Below are 21,740 nucleotides of genomic sequence, written 5' to 3'. Positions count from 1 at the left end.
CCCTATTGATAACTGTGTGATTGTGTAAGTTAGGTCGAGCATGGAAGGACACAGGGAGGCACTGGGTACAGACTGTAAGCCAAAGGGGAGTAATGGAACATCTTAATAAGAAATGTCTTGGTACAAAAACTCCCTAAAAACTAATGCACATACCGACCTAGGTTCAGGACCAGGTCGGAATTGACAGCATGAAGGATAGTAAGTAAGCCCCCCTTCCATAAGGTGAGGGGTGGTAACTAGGCAACAGAGGGTGGTAACCTGGTACCTAAAGAAATGATGTAAGTTGTTTGTACCTGTCTAGAAAAGGACACCGCCGAGGGTGCTCTCCGGCCGACCTTGGGGGGGGCGCACTAGGCGCCTGAACAGCAGGTGTCATTGCCTAAACTTACAGAATGCACAGTAGCTTAACTTTGACTAACTGCTGTTAATATCTGATATATGGCAATAGGCCTGCCCGGTGTTGGTACCTTGTCAACGTGGGCCATAGTGCCCAGTGGTGTAACATTGTACTGATCTCTGTTACCAACTGGTAGAGCTTCGCATTTGACAATAAACCTGCTCAATTGATTTCAAACCTTGCCTGCATCTGTCGTTTCCGGGGCCTCCCAGAGATCTCCTGTGTTGACCCAAGTGCACGGGGTCTAACACTCTAGATAAAGGGAGTACCGATTGTTACGCACGCAGCCGAAAGTTTAGTATTACCGACGGAGTAGAGGTCCTGTCAGGAGTGCACCAGAGCAACCCTGACCAGACGACGCTGACACTGACAGTCCAGACCACCGAAGGTACCAAGGTACGAAAACACCGAGGTACGACAAACCCCATTGAGGGGGGAGTAAGACTTCACTCCATTATGCTTTGATAGCTGTTTGCACCTCAGAACAGAAAGCTATCTGATAGCTTGGCTACAGCAAGAGCTTTTGGTTGAATCAGACTATTTTCAGCTTGTTAACTGTTCTTGAAGTCAGAGGTGCACTTTTGTCAGCAGAAGCTAATGGTCAGTGTCAAGTTCAGAACCTCTGTGAACTTGATCCAACGTGAATCACCAGTGGTTGTTAAGGACATGATTAATAACAGTCCTAGTGAAGCCATTTGGGCTGTATCAGGTCTGCATGTGAATCTCTGGCTGAAGGAAGAGCTAGACACAGATCACCATGCTGTTGGCAGATGTAAATTTCAGTGCTTACTGCACTTTCTTGTTCTTCTGCCCAATACAAAACTTCCTGGCTGTGTCTAGACTGGCAAGCTTTTCCAGAAAATCAGCTGCTTTTGCGGAAAAACTTGCCAGCTGTCTACACTGGCCGCTTGAATTTCCGCAAGAACGCTGACTTCCTACTGTAAGAAATCAGTGTTTCTTGCGGAAATACTATGCTGCTCCCGTTCAGGCAAAAGCCCTCTTGCGCAAATCATTTGCGCAAGAGGGCCAGTGTAGACAGCACAGTACTGTTTTGCACAAAAAAGCCCCCATGGCTAAAATGGCGATCGAGGCTTTTTTACGGAAAAGCACGTCTAGATTGGCACGGACGCTTTTCCACAAAAAGTGCTTTTGCGGAAAAGTATCTGTGCCAATCTAGACGCTCTGTTCCAAAAATGCTTTTAACGGAAAACTTTTCCGTTAAACGCATTTCCAGAAAATCATGCCAGTCTAGACGTAGCCCCTGAGTATACGTGTTCTTTTTCTTTTTCTCCATGCACATTAAATTCACACAGGGTTATGATGATATTTTTTCTTGGAGTTTCATTAAAGAGTGATTGTGGTTACTGGTAAAAAAAAAAAGTCCACAGCTGCATCACTGGCCCTGGTGGGATCATACACTACGATAATGGTAAGATGCCCAGTGGGTAAAGATGGTGATTAGTCACTCTTTAGTCACCCACCAACCCTGTAATCATCAGACATTGGATGAAAACATAGTGACTGTGCCCCTTGCTAGAGCAACCTTTGGGGGCAACCTGAGAAGAAAAATCACATCAACTTCAAATTTCTTTTCACTGATTCTTGGCACATCAGCTAAGGGGAAATGTTTAGGATCTTCAATGGCTTGATGAGGGGAGGCTTTAGCTGTTCCAGACAATATGCAAATATTCCAGTTTTATGTTTGTCACTAACACACAGAAAATACTAGAAAGGTTATTTTACACGGTTTTATTGGTCATTTTTTGCCTCAGTGGCAAAGAAACTCCCAGTTGTTTCTGCTACAAGGATAATTGACAACTGTTATGTTAGTTACAATGTAAAAAAAAAAAGAAATTTAGTTTCATAGTATTATTCATACATATACACACATATCTACACTGCTGTTTCTCAATATATGATTGTCCTTGGACTCTTCCCTTCTTCCCCTCATCCTCGGAAGCCAAAGTTTGTATCCTTTGTATCTTTTTTTCTCTTCCATTAGTTCATGTCCACATACATTTAAGAATAAAAACAGAATCATATAATAAGAAAGAACAAACAAAAAAGGAGAGAGAAAAAAATAATAAATACATTTAAAAACAGTTTCACTTACCATTTTACTTTGATGGAATTGTCATAACATGGATTTAAATCAGTGCTAAGGAACTTATCTAATGAAAAAGGTGTAATAGATTCTTTCAAGATCCAGGTGTATACATTGGAACCTGGTCTCTTGACAGTAAAAGGCCCTGTGGGAAGAGAATAGGGCTTTCGTGTTAGGGAAATTAGGCTTGTTTCCTGGTCTTGTCCCCTCAGCAGCCATTAAATAAGACAGACTTCTTTTTTCGTGTTGTCGTCCATCGGTGTAAAGGACATCTTCACAAATATGTTCACTAGGACAGCTTTTTCCTTGCTACCTAGTATTTAAAATCTACTCTGATGCTTCCAGGAGGGAAAAATGCACAAGAAATGAGGTAGAATAACATTTATGGTTAAAGTATTTTTCCATGGTGCAGAATAAATAAGTGCTACTTGTGTCACATCTATATCTGGCCATTGAATAATGGATATCTATGACTGTTTGAAATTCCCATTAGTATAGCAATTCCTCCCTCACGCAATGACAGGTATGTCTGTGTATTTGTGATGAGTGAAACACACAAACCCATGTTTCTGTCAAGCTGGAAAGATCCACAGGAGAAATGAGGACAACCTTTGCAAACCACAAAAAGTCAGAAGCAAGCTTCTTAAGTGGACTTTTAAAAAATGGCAGACATAAATATAAACCAAAGCAATATGTAAAACCTAAATTTGCTTTGTTACATTTCTACAAAGTGAAAAGTTAACTGGAATATTTCTGGTGTAATTTACACATACATTCATTACATTTTCAAAAGATTTACATTTTTTTTGGGAACATGCTCCCTATTGGTTCATTTTCTCTTTCCAGATATATGGTATCAGAAGAGTGCACTAATACTAACAATAAAGTATTGGGGGAGAAGGGGCTTTTTAACCATAGATTTCAAAGTGTTTTGCAAATCTGTTTTCTTCTTTTTTAAAAATGGCAATTGAGACATTCAGGGGTTATGTGACTCTCCCAACATCACCCAATTAGTCCATAAAAGAACTGAGGTCTTCCAGCTCCAAGTTTTATGTCTTACTTGTTAGGAAGCAGTTCACTGCCGGATGAGGCAGAAGAAGAGTTGATAGTAATGGAAAAAGCACAGAATAATGCCCTGATTCATCAAAGCAATTAACCATGTGTTCACATATTTTGCTGATTTGGGGCCCAGTCATATGAATATCTTCAATAACAGTGGAAACCCAGAAATATACTGGCTGGGTAAATTTTTTTGTATATTTGCTTCCTTATCAAGTATGATTGAATCTAAAGAATTTCTACTAACTTACAATGCTAATTAAGACTCCAGTCTTGCAGAGTGCTCTGCATAGACAGATCTTTGTACCTATATGGAGTCCCAAAGAAATCATCAGTGTCCATCTATGGGAATGAATTCCTATATCATTCATCACCTTAGTAACTAAGGGTACATCTGGATAGTGTGGCTATTTCAGGATACCGGAGGTATTCCTAAATAGCTACCCCGCGTCTTTTAAATGCGCCCGTTATGTTGAAACATTTCAACATTTCAGCATTCCTGTAACCCTCGTTCCACAAGGGTTAATGGATGTGTTGAAATAGTGCGTTATTTTGAAATTTGGCACTGCGTAGACGTGCCAAATTTTGAAATAAGCCATTTCGAAATACAATCGAAATAAGATACGCGATTTGTGTAGTGCAATTTGCATATCTTATTTTGAGTTTAGGGTGCTGTGTAGACACACCCTAAGGAACAGATTGCCAGTGTAAACTGAGGCGTCTCAATTGACTTTAATAGTGCAATGCAACTTCACACCAAGAAACTAGTTTGTTCTAGTAAATGAAAGCTTTGCCACTGAATTTTGGGCAAAGATTTCATTCCAAATGAGGCTCTTTTCTAAACATATCTATATATATCTATATATTTGCCTTATGCCTCCTTTACCAATCACTGTGCTCTCAACTCACAGCCCTTCTAGCTGTGACCTCAACATTTATTTAAAAGCACTCTGATTTAGATAATTTACCTCTTCTGTCAGGAAGTATCATTTTTAACCTGAGCTTGAGGTAATTATTCCTACTTACATTACAGCAGCTTGATGTTAATGTTTTGCTTATCATGTACTAGCTCTTCATCTTCAAATATCAAGAGTATTTTTATCATACCCTTTACATAAAATGAAAACATAGGACAATAAGGTAGAATGAAATCTGTTTGATTTTTTTTCTGTTCTATTTTTTAATCTCCAGATGGCCTTGGAATTGATCATATTTTTCCAGTAGTCTGTTCACATACTACTTTAATTATCTTGATTAACTGGTAGTACATGCTGAAAGATGCTTCCAAGATAGGTAATAGCGTGATAGCATTTAATCGCTTTTTGAAACTTTGCACTAGAGAAATGATTAAGCCATAATTTAAATATCCTAATAGAAGACACACTGATAAATGTTATGACACAACTTTAGAAATCACAGGCCTGACAGTCTTTCCATACCAGTGTATGCTAGTGCAGCTCCCCTGGATTGGGGTAAATTACTAATGTGAGTAAGGACAGGCTCAGGACATATATGTTTTACCACAAATTTCTGAAATATTCATCAGCTGATAGACTGGCAGAGTCCAACAATTTGCAGAGCTCCTTCATCTAGCTGAAGAGTGGTCCAGCTGTGCACTCCTGAAAGGGGTGGGGCCTTGGGCGGAAAAGGTGGAGCTTGGGCCCTCAGCATTTGGTGGAGCCCTCAGCATTTCCCGGAGCATGCTGCACTTCCCCCACTCCGCCAGCCCTCAGAGCTGCCTGGAGCACTCTGTGTGGTGCTCTAGTGGTAATTTAATGGTTTAAAGGACACAGGGCGCCTATAATAGTAGCGGCAGCTGGGAGCTCTGGGTCCTTTTGAATCGCTGGACTCCAGGGCAACTGCCCTCTTTGCTTCTTTCCCACCTGTCAATGGGCCTGAAAAGGAGTAATGACACTGAAAATGAACCAAGCTTGTACTTTGATTTATTGGCTACTGGGAAGAGTGTGGTTAGCAGTCTTATTGGAATTAAACAGTGAAAAATGAACCAGATCCTGGTCTTTGCTCTGCTTCAACAGTGCAAAGTTCCCAGAATCTCACTAGAATGGTTTCCTGAGAGTTCTCCTACCTGGGGAAGTCCACAAAGAGTATAGCACCATATGGCCACTTTACCCCCCACCCCATTCCCACTCCAATAGAATGCATGTCTAGGAGAAAGAGGGCATAGGCAAGGATATTGTTAGCCAATGTAAAGTAGAGCCATTCAGTGCTGGAAATGGGGCTCCACACCAGGATCAGGGAGATATAAAAGTGATTTAGCTTTGAGCTGCCTGCTGAACTGTACCAATGAAGACCTGGATCTCTAGCTCAACAGGTTGCGCACATTCTCTCTCAACATTCCAGCATGTCCATGCTGCTAACAGGATTATTTTACTGTCAAAAACTTATGCGCCTCACGATACATTCTGAGATTCCTATTGAGGAAGATTCTCTCAATGGGAGATTTGCTTGCAGAAGGCTTCTCTGAATTTGGTCCTGTATTTGTCAGCTAGTGCACTGAAAGGCTATCATTTACAGTGGATTTGTTTAGCTATGTGCTGTAAAGAAGGAAATAAATACTTACAGGATCCCTTTTTACCAGTCCTGGATTAGGCACTACTGCGATGAGGTGGGCGATGGTAAACACAGAGTTAAGAACGTAGGAGAAAAACAAATTCTTATGCAATGTTATCCTTTGACAGCTGAGGCTCCTGAAAATTATGTAACACAAGTTGTAAATCAGTGCTTTTATTCTGATGTCACTTTAACAAGCACATACTGGCAACTGTTTCTCAAAAATGCCCTTTGGCAACAGACAGTCAGAAAACACATGCCTAACATTGCAGCCACAGGACACAGCAAAGTTGTTTTGTTTTTTACAATTTTTACACCTGTTTAACATAACATGCTTTCCAAACCATGCGGTGAGGAACTATCAGCGTGGATTTAGTACCCTAGAGGCTGGTTTTTTTCACAGCACCAGAAATGTTAAGTGATGAAGCAGAACCCTAATAATTATTGCAGATGTGCATGAATGCAAATTCAGAACAGAAGGAATACTGTTTTAGAAGGAACTGCTTTTTGGAAACAGAATATCTCAAACATTCAGATACAAATTAGTTGATACTTTAGGAATTAGTAATGAGTCAGGGTGGGAACCTTGGACTGGAATCTTCTTCAATTTCAGGGAGATTTGGGTTTGCATCCTGCACATTTTTAATGCCAGCTCATATCACACACCAGAATAGACCTATTTTCTTGTTCAGATGTGGCTGAAAGCTTATAAAATTTGCTGCTTTTTTCAGGATTTCTACCATTTAGAGCAAAAAACTCACAAGAACAGCTCATAGTATTTCTGTACCAGCAAATTGCTACCATAGCATTGATTTGGCATCAGACCTGATCTTTAGCCAAAGCAGGGTTGTAAAATATCAGTTAATTGAATAGTCGATTAACCTCATGAATTCTTATTGGTTACTTGACTATTCTATAGTCCCCAGAGTGGGGCCAAGAGATGGTGCTGTCTGGCCCCACTCCTGAGGAAGCCCCTGCCACTCCATGCTGCTGCTTCTGTATCAAAGGTGCCAGGTGGGAGTTGGTCTGCGAGGGGAGCCAGTTTTAAAAACAGCTCCCCTCATGGACTGGCTGCATGTTGTCCAGTGCTGCTGCCTCTGATACAGACAGGGGGCTGAGCTCCCACCTCCCCCACCCCGGCATGAACCAGAACTAACCTAATACACTTTAAATGCAGAGCTGCAGCTAAAATATTTACTGGTGCGGGTGGGGGGAAGGAATGCATGTAGTCTATACTTTTAACCAGTAAGCTTTTGCTTATCGGTTAATCAGTTAATCGACTATGTAATTACGTCTCTAAGCCAAAAACTAAATCACCTCTAAACCCAAACACCACTTCCTCAGCTTGTCTTTACTATGAAGAACTAACCTTGGTGGGATGTATGATAACTGAAAGCGAGCAGGCAAAGATGCCAGGTAAATGAACAACACAAGTGAATCAAGTAAATGGCTAACAGTAGCACAGAGAACACTTACTCTGCATGCTACAAGGAGCCATCTGAACAGATGGCAAACTTCCCTTTAAAATTCACTGCTGTGTCTATCTGTCTGCATACATGTTTGTGTGTGTGTGAGTGGGGAGATGTATGCACATATACACATGCTATAGGTGTGCATCCAGAATGCTCTGTCTAAAAAGAAGAGGCAAACAGACTCTAATAGATCTAACTCCAGATTACTATTAGTGATTCCTGGGGTGCCATTGTCAGGAGCAGCGGCTCCAAGTGTGAACCGGGTCTAGATGACACAATCAATAAAAAGGAGCAGTGAGTCGCATGATGTTGAGATGGGGAGCGAGTGCACTGAAATACTAACTCTGCTGCTGTGCACTCCTCTGTGCTAGTGTGTGGGAAAGAGTGTGATGTCATTTCCTTCAGTGGCTTGCAAGTGTAACACTGACAGGCAGAACCAAATGTGGGATCCCTGGAGCTTAATGCATGAGCCTCTACAGCTTGAGCTAAAAGCCAGCTGCCTCTCAGCTAAAGCTGGAGCGCACACTCATTCTTTCTCTCTGTAAGTGGTCTACATGAGACAGTGAGCCATACCCCATAGGTGCCTGGGTTACACAAGCACCCTTACAAAGCCAGGCCTCAGGGACTTCGGGGGGGGGGGGGGGGTAAGCTCATTGGAATGAATGTGGATTGCACAGGAGGCTCACAAGTGTGTGCAAAGAGTACCACATCTGTCATCTGGCCCAGGGTTAGAAAACTCTCCTTGGTGGCTCCCAGGCTCACCCCACAATGGTAAATATGGTACCTGTCACTATGACACTACATCTTTTCATGTAGTGCAATCATTGCACTATTGAAGACACCATATAGTTATGTACCTTAAAACCCAAAGTCAGGAAAAAGGGTCTCTGGCATTGAGGGACTGTGGATGTGTAAGGGTATTTGAGCTCATGTTCACTTAATAGCCAAACTTGCAAGCTGTTCTGCTGCAGTGCCTAAAGCCAAGGGCTCTAGTCCTTCAATCCAAATTTCTGGTGCGACTCTCTTATTGTCTTCCTGTCCTTTTCTCTAGCATAGTTCAAACCACCTATCATGTGTGTCTAAGCATAAAAACATGATTAAAGGTAGCATTTCGGAAAAATAATAATGTTATACTCTTTTCCATGCACCCAAAGGCCTTCAGTGGAAAAAAGGATATATAACCAGTAAAGTTTTCAGGGGATTCTTTTTTACACAATAGGCTGGCAGCTGCCTGCTGTACTAGTTGTATTTTGACTAGTTCTGAAGAATTTATGAGATGCCCCTTTCTGTTTTCTAATTATGATAATTTTAATGAACATATCTGTGACTTAAAACTGATTCTCAGTGGCGAAGTAACTTATGGAGATTCCAGATGGCATTAATGCTTTGCACTTACCCTGTAGTACACTTCATCCAAGGATCTTGAATCACTTTACAAACACTAATTAATTGAGGCTCAAGGCACTTCTGTGAGCTAGCTAAATACACATCTGAGAGATGACTATACCAGCATGGAGAAGTCAGATGAATATGCAAAGTCTGAAAACTAGGTCACTCAAAGAACTATAATTGGAAACAAGGAGTCCTGATTCCATGTCCCTTGCCCTAGGCGTTAGAAATGCTGCTTCTTCTATCCATATCTTGATGGATTTGATGATTTGTTACTTTTTTACCAATGCACACATCATCACAAAAAGCATCCCAAAACAAAAAACAGTTAATCAAACACAGCTGCAGTAGAAACTACACAGATCAACCTGTGCCCACTGAAACTACTCAAGTACTAGAAATGTCATCTTTTCTAAGGCCGTATCTATACTACTATCTATACTACTAAGTTATGCTACTCCAGTACATGAATAATGTATCTGGAATTGATGTAGCTTAGACTGACTTAAAGCAGTGTCTATACTGTACTTCATCTACAGGAAATGCTCTCCCGTTGACTTCCCTTACTCTTCTTGCAGTGGTGGATTACTGGAATTGACCAGAGAGAGCTCAGTCATCGATTGAGGGGTCTTCCATAGACCTATTAAATCAACACTCACAGCATTGATTGTAGCCGTGCTAGTCTACTAGTAAGTGTAGAGAAATCCTAAGTGAAGGGTAAAACTGAGGCAATGGTGAATACCACTGTAAGGTAACTGTTACCAAATGTGGTCTTTAATGGTGACTAATAACTCCGGGGGTAGTAGTGTAGAAGCACGACATTTACAATTAGATGTAGCATTACATTCCTGAAGTGCGCTAAATAGTTAATGTAAAAAAAAGAAAGATTACTTGTCCCTGGGTAATTTCAAGGGGCACATTAAGACAATGCTCCATTGAAGAGAATGATGTTTTGCTCAAGGACAGTGCTTAGTGTACTTAAAAGACCTTATTAAACGATGTTTATAGTTTTCTTTTGTATTGTATTACTCTCCATTGTTTGTACACATTTTCTTCTTTCCTGATAATTTTGCTTTTTAAACAGACAGCGATTTTCCACCATATTTTTGAAAAGAAGAAAATGGAGGAATGAGCATATGACTAACAATGTACTATATATTTGAGAGAGTTGGTGTATCTACCTGTCTGTTTATTTGTCAGTCTGAGTCTGTTTGTTCAAGAATTAATCCTAAATGGTAAGAAGCTAGGGCTACCAAATTTGGTATGCATCTTCCTCTTATCATAACTTAAAGCAAGGTCAGGATTTGGTTGTGCCAGGACAATGGGATGTGCCTGGAATATGATTGTTCCTCATAAATAGGAAAAGAGGGAATCTGATAGCAGGCACAGTTATGCTGCATAACGATCACGGGGCGTAACTAGGGGCCAGAGGTAGGGACCAGGACAGCTATAACCCTATTGGGGTTTGAGAGAGTTTGTCTGTCTGTGTGTTTATATGTCTGTCTGTCCCCCAGCCAATGGACAGATAGTGAACCCCTCATCCCCAGCCTCACCCCAGAGCAATGATTTAAATCAAGAAAAACAAAAACTATTTCAGTAACGGACCCAAGCAATACCAGGAAAATCTTCTAGTAATTTATATTTATATAAAGTCCTGGCACACAAATCAGCTTTGATTTTGCATCAGCTGATGTCAGCACAGAATGAAGGACACATGGCCCTATCTGGAACAGGCTTCAGCACCTTTGCATTGCTCCAATGGCACAAACAGGCTGAAAAGCTGATTTATATCAGCTAGGGATTTCCCTGATGTGTGAGAATCCCCAGGTGACACAGCTGGCTTTAGACATCTCACTCTACTGGCTCTGCTATAGGAGAAGTCTCAGAGAGTGAGGTACTGTGGTCAGAGCACACTTCTTTTTCCCTAGAGCCAGCTGTGGAGTGGCCTCTTTAGGCCTGTGGCAACTCTGCATAATTTAAACTAGTCCTGAGTCTTATAAAAGTTCCCAGACTAGCCCCTGGAAGTGCTGGGGAGCAGGAGTAGGGATATGAGGGTATGTCTACACTACCACCCTAGTTCGAACTAGGGTGGTTAATGTAGGCAACCGAACTTGCAAATGAAGCCCGGGATTTGAATTTCCCGGGCTTCATTTGCATCTTGCCGGGCGCCGCCATTTTTAAATGTCCGCTAGTTCGGACTCCGTGCCCACGACTACACGTGGCACGGACTAGGTAGTTCGGATTAGGCTTCCTATTCCGAACTACCGTTACTCCTCGTGGAAGGTGGCTTAAGAAAACTCTGACAAAGTTGTGGTTCTGGGCCATGGTGTTTGTACATGAGTTACTGCTGTTCATGCAGACTTGAGAAAAAATGTGTATGGAGAACCTGCAGGGTTCACTGATACAGTGGCTATGGCTTTAAAAATAAAAATGGATGAACGTGTAAGTCTTCCCCCAAGCACAATAGAACAGGCTCAAAATTGGCCAATTTTTTGGTCTAAGAACTTTTAGGTCTCTTTTAGCTAGTGAACTTCTGACAAAAAGAATAAAAGCACATGTGGTTTATTTAGAGAGCAGCACAAGAATCCTAGAAGATTTTAACATTCAAATATCCAGGTTTGAAAACAAAACCCTGTATGATTTTCTATGATTTCTCATCCTCGTGGCTCACAGAATGAAATAATTGAACTAGTGTACTGAAATATGCTTTGCTTTAAATTAGATGAGTGAGATAAAGAAATCAACAAAATTTTGTGTTTTCAAAATTGGAATTTTAGTTCAGATAACCACTATCTTTGGAAATAGGAACACTGATGAGAATTGGGGTCTCATGAACCAGTCCTTCATATAGGATGGTAAACTCTTGTTGAAGACAAGGCACAAATGAAGGATGAGATCGTGCATAACATATCATGGTGGGCAGAAGGAAAGAGTCTTTGAAGATCACAGATTTATTACTATGGTTAAGAAGACCTGGCAAAATCAAGTTGGTGATTCAAGTTAGATTTGCTTCTCCAATGGGCAGATTATGGATTTCATTTTTAGTTAGAAATACTGGGATACATAAAAATTACAGAGAAATTGAGAGCAGTGTATGTAAATCATGTCATTTTCCTCTCACTGAGATAATTAAATAATTTGACATTGTTGGATGTTTTCTATTGGAAGTGAATCCTGTGTATATCTTACTTACGTGAGTAAGAACTTCAGTGGACTTAGTTCCATGGGTAAAGATAGGATTTGGGGATTTCTATATGAAATGGTGCATCCTGGAGTCTAAAATGAAAAGGCCTCATCATATAATATTGGAATTTGATTTTAGTTAGTATGTTATATAAATGAACATGCACTTGTGGGGGTTGGAACACTGAAGTTCACTCCTACATATGGCAGGATAATTACAGTTGTCGTTAGGGCAGAAAAGAAAAGAAGCAAACAATGAAAGCAATTTGCAGTCCTAGCGGTATGGTGAGTGAGGAGTCTATGTTCAGTGTTGAGTCATTTTGCTGGCAAATCAATTTAAAACAAAACACACTAAATGTCCCACTCCTACAACTCACATATAGGTTAGTGCAGTCTCGCAAAACTGTCAAAAATTTACTGGGCACAAAATGATATCACCCACCTCATCTGAGGATAATGGTATTGGAAAGACTAATTCTATTTCAGTTGTTCATTAAGGCCTTGATTCCGCAAATAGGGTGTGCATGCACGCTTAACTTTACTACTGGGAATAGACCCTTTGAAATAAACTAAACTAAAGATAGTCAAGTTGAACAAAGCACAGCATGAGGTTGTCTGACACAGCAGGAGACTCCTATGTTCACAGAATCAGACTGAGGCATTAAAAAAAGGTGATGGGAGAACAGAATTTTGTGAAACTGCATTAGAAATTGAAAGAACAGGCAAATATAGTCCTGACCTTCTAATGAGCCACTGTTCAAAACTGTGTGAGAGGGAGAGAGAGAGGAATCTTGCCCTATTACTAAGGTGCCAATAGAGTGTACAAAACATTGAGCAATTTTTCTCATTGTAAATACAGTTTTCATATCTATGCCCATTCTCCAATTTCTTTTAATTCCTTTGTATGAATGCTATAAACAAATTCAAAGTTACACTTTGGAGTTTTTTGCAAAAAATTCTCAAATTCAAACAAAATGTTTTTTCCCCCCTTTATACATCTGTATAATTCTATAAATATGTCTATTAGACACAGGACCATATTCTTAGCTAGTGGCATAGATCCAAAGATGTCAAAGATGATAAGTTGATTTACAATAGTTGAGTAGCTGGCCTGTACCCTTAGGATATTGCCAATAATATGCAGATGAAATTTGGACCAAAGAAATGCAAGCAAAATTAACACATTGGACATAATTTTATCTAAAAGAAATAAAGTTTTTTCTCTTGTACACCTCTAACATCTATCCTTATATTGTGTGTATCCTTAATCAAACTGTCCGGAATCCATAAACAAAGTTAAAGGACATAGATTAGATATTTAAACTGTGTTAAATTATTGCTGCCTTAACCATATGTTTCAAATCCCTGCCATCAATCTCTGAGGTGGGCCTCTTGGTGTGCATCGATACTGCAGTGTTATTTCGAAATAACTATGCAAGTGTCTACATAGCCATTCCGTTACTTTGAAATAATTTTGAAATAATGGACAGCTTATTCCAAAATCTGTAAACCTCATTCTATGAGGAATAAAACCTATTCTGAAATAGCTATTTTATAAGAACATAAGAACATAAACTATTTCGAAATAAGGTGTGTGTAGATGCTCCATTGCTGCAATTTTGAAATAGCCCCTCACCAGGGCCATTCTAAGTTATTCTGCCCCTTGGGCTCTAAATCGAGATAGCACGTCTACATTAGGGGGAAGCCTGCCTTGGACTAATTTTGAGGCTTCCCTAAGCGTAGACGTGCTATTTCAAAATAAGATATTTTAGAATAACTATTCCAGAACAGCTTATTTCGAAATAAGCGTGCAATGTAGATGTACCCATGGTGTCTCTCTCTCTCCCACAAATAAAACTGCTATATCTTTCTAGAACTCTTCCAAAAAACCTCCCCACCATTAACTGCCATCTCTTCTTCAGCCTGATTTTCTTTGGCAGAGATTCAGAGGGCAAAATTTCCCCTCCCCATTTTTTTGGCCTACTCTCCTAACATACCCTCTTTGAATGCCTCTAAATTGGCTTTCAATCACTTTCCAGTACTAAACATTTGAAACTCATTTTGCATCTTGTCACACCAAATCACCCTTGTTTGTGCAACAGCATAAATAACAGATGGCTTTTAAAATGAGTAGTCCTATAGCACTTTAGATACTAACAACTATATATATATATATATATATATATATATATATATATATATATATATATATATATATATATATATAATGTTATCATGAGCTTTCATGGATAAGCAGAGGAAGTATAAATATATATTTACTTATTTATTTGTTAATTAGTCTCTAAGGTGCTACAGGACTACTAGTTTTTTTGTTTTTGTTTTTTTAAAGTTACAGACTAACACAGCTATCCCTCTGAGACTTTTAACAGATGGCTTGTTTAGTCTGAGGTTAATTTTTAAGGCTAAATTATCATCTCCAAATAAATATAGATTTATAATAAAAAGCTGGCAGATTTTTAATTACTACTGATTGTCATTATGTGCAATTATTCTTTGCAGTAATTGCATTGTACAAGAACCTTTTAAAACAGAAAGATGGGCATATTTTCTGTTCTTCATACTCTTGAAATCTTCTCAGTCTATGTTTTGCAATTAGTTTAATTGGTTTGATGTTGCTTTCTTTCTGTTCGGCTCTTGAAAGATGGAAACTTATTCTGGAAGTGAAATTCCATAGGATACAATTGTGCATATTATTTTTTCTGATGCGGACATACTTTTAAAATTGCTCTTTTTGTTGTGGCTTGGAGTGAAGAAAGTGTTTTTGAGTCACTTTTTATCATGCAGATTTGGAAAAAAATAAATAATCTTACAAATTTGCAATTTTCTTTCAATTAGTCTTGATTGTGTTGAATTGACAGTGCATTTTTCCCAATTTGTGAGTTAGAGTTCTGAGAATGGATCCTCATCTGCTGTTGATTGGTATAAAACCAGCTGTGGACCTGGTACCTAACCCCAGATGCTTTGAAAAACTTATGTGTCATTCCTTCTGTTTTATCAAATTACAGACTAGTGCAGAACTTATCGTACGATCAACAGAGCACTGATAGCATACTCTAAGGGGCAAAAGATCAACACAGCACTACCAGTGCTCTAGGTTTAGTTTATTATATAGTATGATGAAAGCAACATGCTTAAGAATACTGTGTCTGGTGCAAATCAGCATAACTCCAGTGAAAGGAATGCAGATATACCCCATTTGAGGACCTTATCCAATGATTCATCTGTAGATTTGAACATTTTCCTCATTATTTGCCTTTGCCTGCAAACATACATTGTCTTTCTCTCTCACCACCTCCCCCCCCCCCTCCACATATGCATCATCATTGACCAAGAGTTACCATACATTGGTATCTGGGATACTTCCGTTTTCATTGTGTTTAGAGTAAGAACAGTACAGGGGGAGGGGATACTTAAACTGTTAAAAATGTTGTTTTATAGTAAAGGTGACAACCATTTCTCTTTACTAAAAACAGCAGGCTCAATTCGGTCCATAAATTGCCCTAGATGACTCCCTCTGAAGTTGGTAGAAAGTGTGAATATATATTGAAAGGAAGAATTGAACCTGGGAGAGCCCCCTGCTACTTCAACAGAAATACTCCATAACAAAACTGTATTCCAGACTTGCTCTGTGAAGCTGACATATAGTTACAATTTTCATCAATTTCAGTGGTAATTGTATAGGGCTGTTTGAGGACAGACCCAAGTTTGCTGTTTTCAGTCAAGAGAAACAGTCATCACCCCACCTATAAAACATCATTTTTAACAGTTTAAATACCCTCCAGTAGTGTTCTTTCTCCAAAAGCAGTGAAAACATTGATTCTCCCGATTAAGCTGCTATTCAGCAGTTACAAATATTTTTATGAACATCAGGTGATCCAGACCCTTTCAAACTCCTGCCACAGGATTTCACTTTTTAACCTCCAGTGAAATTCAGAGGATGTCTACACCCTATGTACATTTTTTCATGTTCTCTGGATTTCTGCTCTAGGAACACCCATTGAAATCACTGGTTTAGATTAGCAATTGATGAGAAGTATGATAAAATTGAGGTTAGAGAGTGGTGGATCCCACATTATAAACCAGTTGGATCCTTTGGTATTACAATAACTAACAGCATACTCTAAGGGGCAAAAGACAACTGGTGAATCAGTAAGAATCAGAGAGAGGATAGTAGTGAAGGATCCAGACTATATTTACTGAAATAAATCTGTATATTTGAGAGATCCTCCTGGAGTCAGATTCTTCAAGGTTAGTTAGCACAAGATTTGGGCCAATACATTTCTTCCTGTGTTATCAGGAAGAATAATAAGGAGAAGTGAGCATAACTGTCAAGTCCCTCTATATTCCCACAAACCCTTCTAACATTTAGTAATATGTCAGAGAAGAAAAAAAACCAGAAGCTAAAAGAAATACTTACTTGAAATAGAAGAAAATCCCTAGGGAAATCAACAGCGAAGTTATAGACAAAGCATGGCCTACTATAGCCATATAATAAAGTATATATGCCATCTGGAATAAAAAACAGAAAACATGACACACTAGCAAGGAGCAATTTAGTTCTTACTGTGAACAAGAATTTGCAAAACTAACCAACCAATTTTGATTTCTTTTTAATCAGAAGGTTATTTGAGATACTCCTGAAACATTCACAATGCATTGAAAGGCATGACTAAAAGTAAAGAGATGAGATTAAGTGTTTTTTTTTTTTTTTAAGAAAATAGATCCATAATGCAAATAACACTTAAAACAAACAAACAAAAATTCTTCAAAAATCCTTTGGAAAAAAATTGTGTTGATTAAACCTCCCATGCCAGAGTCTCCTCTCACTTATACCAGTATGAACGAGTAAGTGACTGGGACAAATTTTACTCTCAGACTAGTGTAAGCCTAATGTAACTGGCTGGTCAACAGGAGTTACACCAATCAAAAGTTATTTATATAAAAGTGTGGTGGCAGGAGAAACAGACACCTGGCCAATATCATCAAAATATAAAATAGGCTTATTCGTGTTTCATTTGCTATCAATTTATCTTATGCATCTATAGAATGCACTATTCAAATGTCACATTTGTTCTTGGCCAAACCCTCTTGAGTGTCCTTAAGTTATAAAATGATTTATGGAAACTAACACTTGGGAAGGTTCCACTAGTACCTTCTTTAATGGATGAATTGATATATTAGTAGCGTACTTTGAAAAAATCATGGATTTGCTGCTCTACTAGGTTTACTTTCTTTTTGCAGATGCTTCATTAGTTCTTTTGTTGCACACAAGAAGTTTTCCTTTTTATTTTTTCATTTTAAATAATGAAATGAATTATTTAAAAAAGGAATGTCCTCCTCCACAAAATGTTTAAGTACTGTACCAGTATGTTAACCATTGTTTTCATATTCACCTCTGCTCCTCCACCCTCCCTTTTCCTACTATGTTTCTGGCAATGTGGGAAGAACTGTTTCAAAAACAATCCAACAACTCATCTCCCATTAGCATCTAGCTAGCTTCTAATTATCTAGCTTTCTTCAGTCGTGCTTCGCGTGATTCTGAATTTGTGGGAGTTATGAACACAAATTTTGCAGCTTAATTTTTAAAAAATCTTGAAAAATTAGTTCTTCATGGTGCAGGTATATTTTTTAAACTACTTGATATTCTCGCCATTTTACAGTTATGGTTTCAAGTCCTGCTGCCATTTGCTGCCTAGGATTCTCTTTCTTCTTTTTATCTTTGTTTACACCACAGTCACTTTCAACAATTCTGCCCATAGGAGCAGATTATTAGCCAGATTATTGGTACCAGAGTACTGTATAGTGGGCACAGTGTAAATAAGAATCAGCCCATCTGGCCTTATAGACTCAGAGTTTGATTGCTTCTACATACAGTGGCAAAAGTACAAGGAACCTTCCTCGTCTTTATGCTCCTACACAGTGGCCAGCCACAATATGGCAAATGCTAAACTAGCAGCCCTGGTGATGAGAGAAACTCCAGATGAGGGGAGGATATGATGAGGACAAAACAACTTTCTTGACTATCTGATTAAAATATAATTTTGTCATGTATGTTCCTTGTCATTCCTTGACTGTTTGCTGAAGTTATGCTGTTGCTGTTAGGTATTTCTTAGTTAGCACATCTTCATAGCCAGAACTTAGTTAACATAGAAACCATCCCTAAACTTTTTGATTTGTTGCCATTCTTACATGCCAAAACTGCTATAAGCCCGCTAAAAAAAGGAATCATACAATCATAGAATACTAGACCTGGAAGGGACCTCAAGAGTCCAATCCCCTGCCCTCACAATAGGACCTATATTATGCCTGATAAATGTCTGTCTAACCTGCTCTTGAAAATATTCAGTGATGGAGATTCCACAACCTGCCTAGGCAGTGTATTCCAGTGTTTAACCACCCTGACAGGACATTTTTCCTAATGTCCAATCTAAACTTCCCTTGCTGCAATTTAAGCCCATTGCTTCTTGTCTTATCCTTAGAAGCCAAAGAGAACAATTTTTCTCCCTCCTCCGTGTAATACCCTTTTAGATACATGAAAACCGCTATCATGTCCCCTCTCAGTCTTCTCTTTTCTAAACTAAACGAGCCCAATTCTTTCAGTCTTTCCTCATAGCTCATGTTTTCTAGGTCTTTAATCATTCTTGTTGCTCTTCTCTGGACCTTCCCCAATTTTTCCACATCTTTTTGGAAATGTGGTGCCCAGAACTGGACATAATACTCCAACTGAGGCCTCATCAGCGCAGAGTAGAGCGGAAGAATGACTTCTCGTGTCTTGCTCACAACAGTCCTGTTAATGCATCCCAGAATCACATTTGGTTTTTTTGCAATTGTGCCACAATGTTGACTCAAATTTAACTTGTGGTTTACTATGACCCCTAGATCCATTTGTGCAGTACTCCTTCCTAGACAGCCACATCCCATTCTGTAGGTGTGTAACTGGTTGCTCCTTCCTAAGTAGAGTACTTTGCATGTCTCCTTATTAAACTTCATCCCATTTAGCTCAGATCATTTCTCCATTTTGTCCAGATCATTTTGAATTATGATCCTATCCTCCAAAGCAGTTGCAACCCCTCCCAGCTTGTTATGATCTGCAAACTTAAATAGCATATTCTCTATGCCAGTATCTAAATCATTGATGAATATATTGAACAGAACCAGTCCCAAACCAGAGCCCTGCAGAACCCCATTTTTATGCCCTTTCAGCATGACTGCAAATCATTAATAACTACTCTGTGAGAACAGCCAGTTATGCACCCACCTTATAGTAGCCTCATCTAGGTTCTATTTCCCTAGTTCATTGATAAGAATGTCATGCGAGACCATATAAAATGCTTTACTGAAGTTTAGGTAGTATACCATATCCACTGTGTCTCTCTTATCCACAAGACTTATACTATCAAAGAAAGCTATCAGTTTGGTTTGACATGATTGTTTTTTACAAATCCATGTGCTGGCTGTTAGATATCACCTTCTTATCTTCCAGATGTTTGCAGTTGAATTTCTTAATTAATTACTCCTTTATCTTTCCTACCACAGAAGTTAAACTGACTGGTCTGTAGTTTCCTTGTTGGTTGTTCTTATTTCCCTTTTCATAGATGGGCACTGTATTTGCCCTTTTACTGTCTTCTGGAATCTCTCTCGACTTCTCCTGATTTTTCAAAGATGATAGCTAAAGGCTCAGATACCTCCTCTATCAACTCCTTCAGTATCCTGGGATGCATTTCCTCAGGTCCTGGTGTCTTGCAGACATCTAACTTTTTAAAGTAATTTTTTACTTTTTTTTATTTTAACTTCTAAACTTACCCCATTTACACTACCTCTCTTTATTTTAGGCATCCTGTCACCATCAGGACAAAAACCGAAACAAAGAAGTAATTAACTACCTCTGCCATTTCCAGGTTTCCTGTTGTTATTTCTCCCTCTTCACAGAACAATGGGCCTACTCTGTCCTCGGTCTCCCTCTTGCTTCTAATATATTTGTAAAATGTCTTCTTGTTACTCTTTATGTCTTTAGCTGGATTGAGCTCATTTTGCATTTTTGCCTTTCTAATCTTGCCTTTGCATACTTGCGTTATTTGCCTATATTCATCCTTTGTAATTTGACCTAGTTTCTGCTTTTTATAGGACTTCTTTTTCATTTTTAGTTCATATAAGATCTCCTGGTTAAGCCAAGATGGTCTCCTGCCTTACTTTCTATCTTTCCTATGCAGTGGAGTAATTTGCTTTTGGGTCCTTAATAATGTGCCTTTAAAAAGCTGCTAACTCTCTTCAGTTGTTTTTCCTTTTAGTCTTGCTTCCCATGGGACCTTACCTAACAGCTCTATGAGTTCACTAAAATCTGCCTCCCCGAAATCCATTGTCTCTATTTTGCTCTATTTTTTCTCTTCTATCATTCCTTAGAATCATGAACACTACGTTTTCATGATCACTTTCACCCAAGCTACCTTCCACTTTAAATTTTCAACCAATTCCTTCCTACTTGTTAAAATCAAATCTAGAACAGCTTTCCCCAGTAGCTTTCTCAACCTTCTGAAGTAAAAAATAGTCTCCCATGCAGTCCCAGAATTTTATGGATAATCTGTGGTCTTCTGTGTTAGGTTTCCAACTAAAAAGCACTAGGATTATTAACATACAAATGAAAGTACCAAGTGTGTTTGTGTGTGTTTGTCTTGAAAGACTGACACCCATTCAAACGGTCTATGTAGGGCTTATGACATTTTAAACATATTACCACAAAGTTACCAACAACATTGTGAAAAAAACATAAAACAAACTGTGAGTTTGTTCAATGCATATTTCTAAAAATAAAAAAATGAAGGCAAATCTGAATATATTGGAAGGACAAATAATACAACTTATGGTGTATTTGCACAACTGTGATAGTCTTTGCAGTGTATATTGATGGACTGTTGTATCTTACAAATACAGAATATCTGGTATCACCTATTAAACTAGCTCAAATGTTAAATTGTTCTAAATCTGTATTTCTAAAAATACCATTTTGTACTACCTCATCTTCCATTTAGGATTTATAAAGCTTTGTATATAGCTTTTTGTCTTTGGTATGAAATATTTTTATGGTCACTTTTATCAACACTTTTTGATATGAAGGAACAATTTGCTAATGAAAATCTTAGAAAATAACACTTCTTGCTCCAAAGCTAATGAGATTTTCAGTATAGACTGGACAGAAGTCTATAAATTAGTCATATTCTGTGTTTAGGAACACATGGATTAAAGATAAGCATACAATTTGGCATAACCGTAGAGATGGAGTCCTGCTCTAGAAAAAAAATTGGAAAAGGTGGAAAGAATCTAACATGAACAATTTTCCTTTGTATTTTATCTGCACGTTGGCTGAATTATATTTAAAATACGTCATCTGGAAGGCATGCTTAATGAGTAACAGAGTTACATTTTTGTCTCAGCATTGTGCCAATATCTAGAAAAACGACATTTTTACAGTCTTTTTATTCAATGGCTTTGGGCTCTCAAGTTAGTACTATTACTATAATAGTTGTTATGTTACTCTGTCACACATAGG

At 38.7% G+C, this 21,740-nt stretch overlaps 1 protein-coding gene across 2 annotated transcripts in view; it reads right to left on the bottom strand.

The window, feature by feature from the left end:
• Positions 1-21,740, bottom strand: part of CALCR (calcitonin receptor) — a 261,965-nt gene that overhangs the window by 57,017 nt on the left and 183,208 nt on the right. For both annotated transcript variants that reach the window (XM_089776702.1, XM_075922361.2), the window contains 2 exons: positions 16,614-16,705; positions 6,142-6,268 (listed from right to left, as the gene is read on the bottom strand). In XM_089776702.1, coding sequence (XP_089632828.1) covers positions 6,142-6,268; positions 16,614-16,705 — 219 coding nt within the window. The remainder of the gene's footprint in view (positions 1-6,141; positions 6,269-16,613; positions 16,706-21,740) is intronic.

The sequence above is a fragment of the Pelodiscus sinensis genome, chromosome 2 (assembly GCF_052426305.1).
Source record: "Pelodiscus sinensis isolate ZL-2025 chromosome 2, ASM5242630v1, whole genome shotgun sequence".
NCBI lineage: Eukaryota > Metazoa > Chordata > Testudines > Trionychidae > Pelodiscus > Pelodiscus sinensis.
The sequence above is the reverse complement of the archived record's forward strand: the minus strand, read 5'-3'. Positions and strand labels throughout refer to the sequence as shown.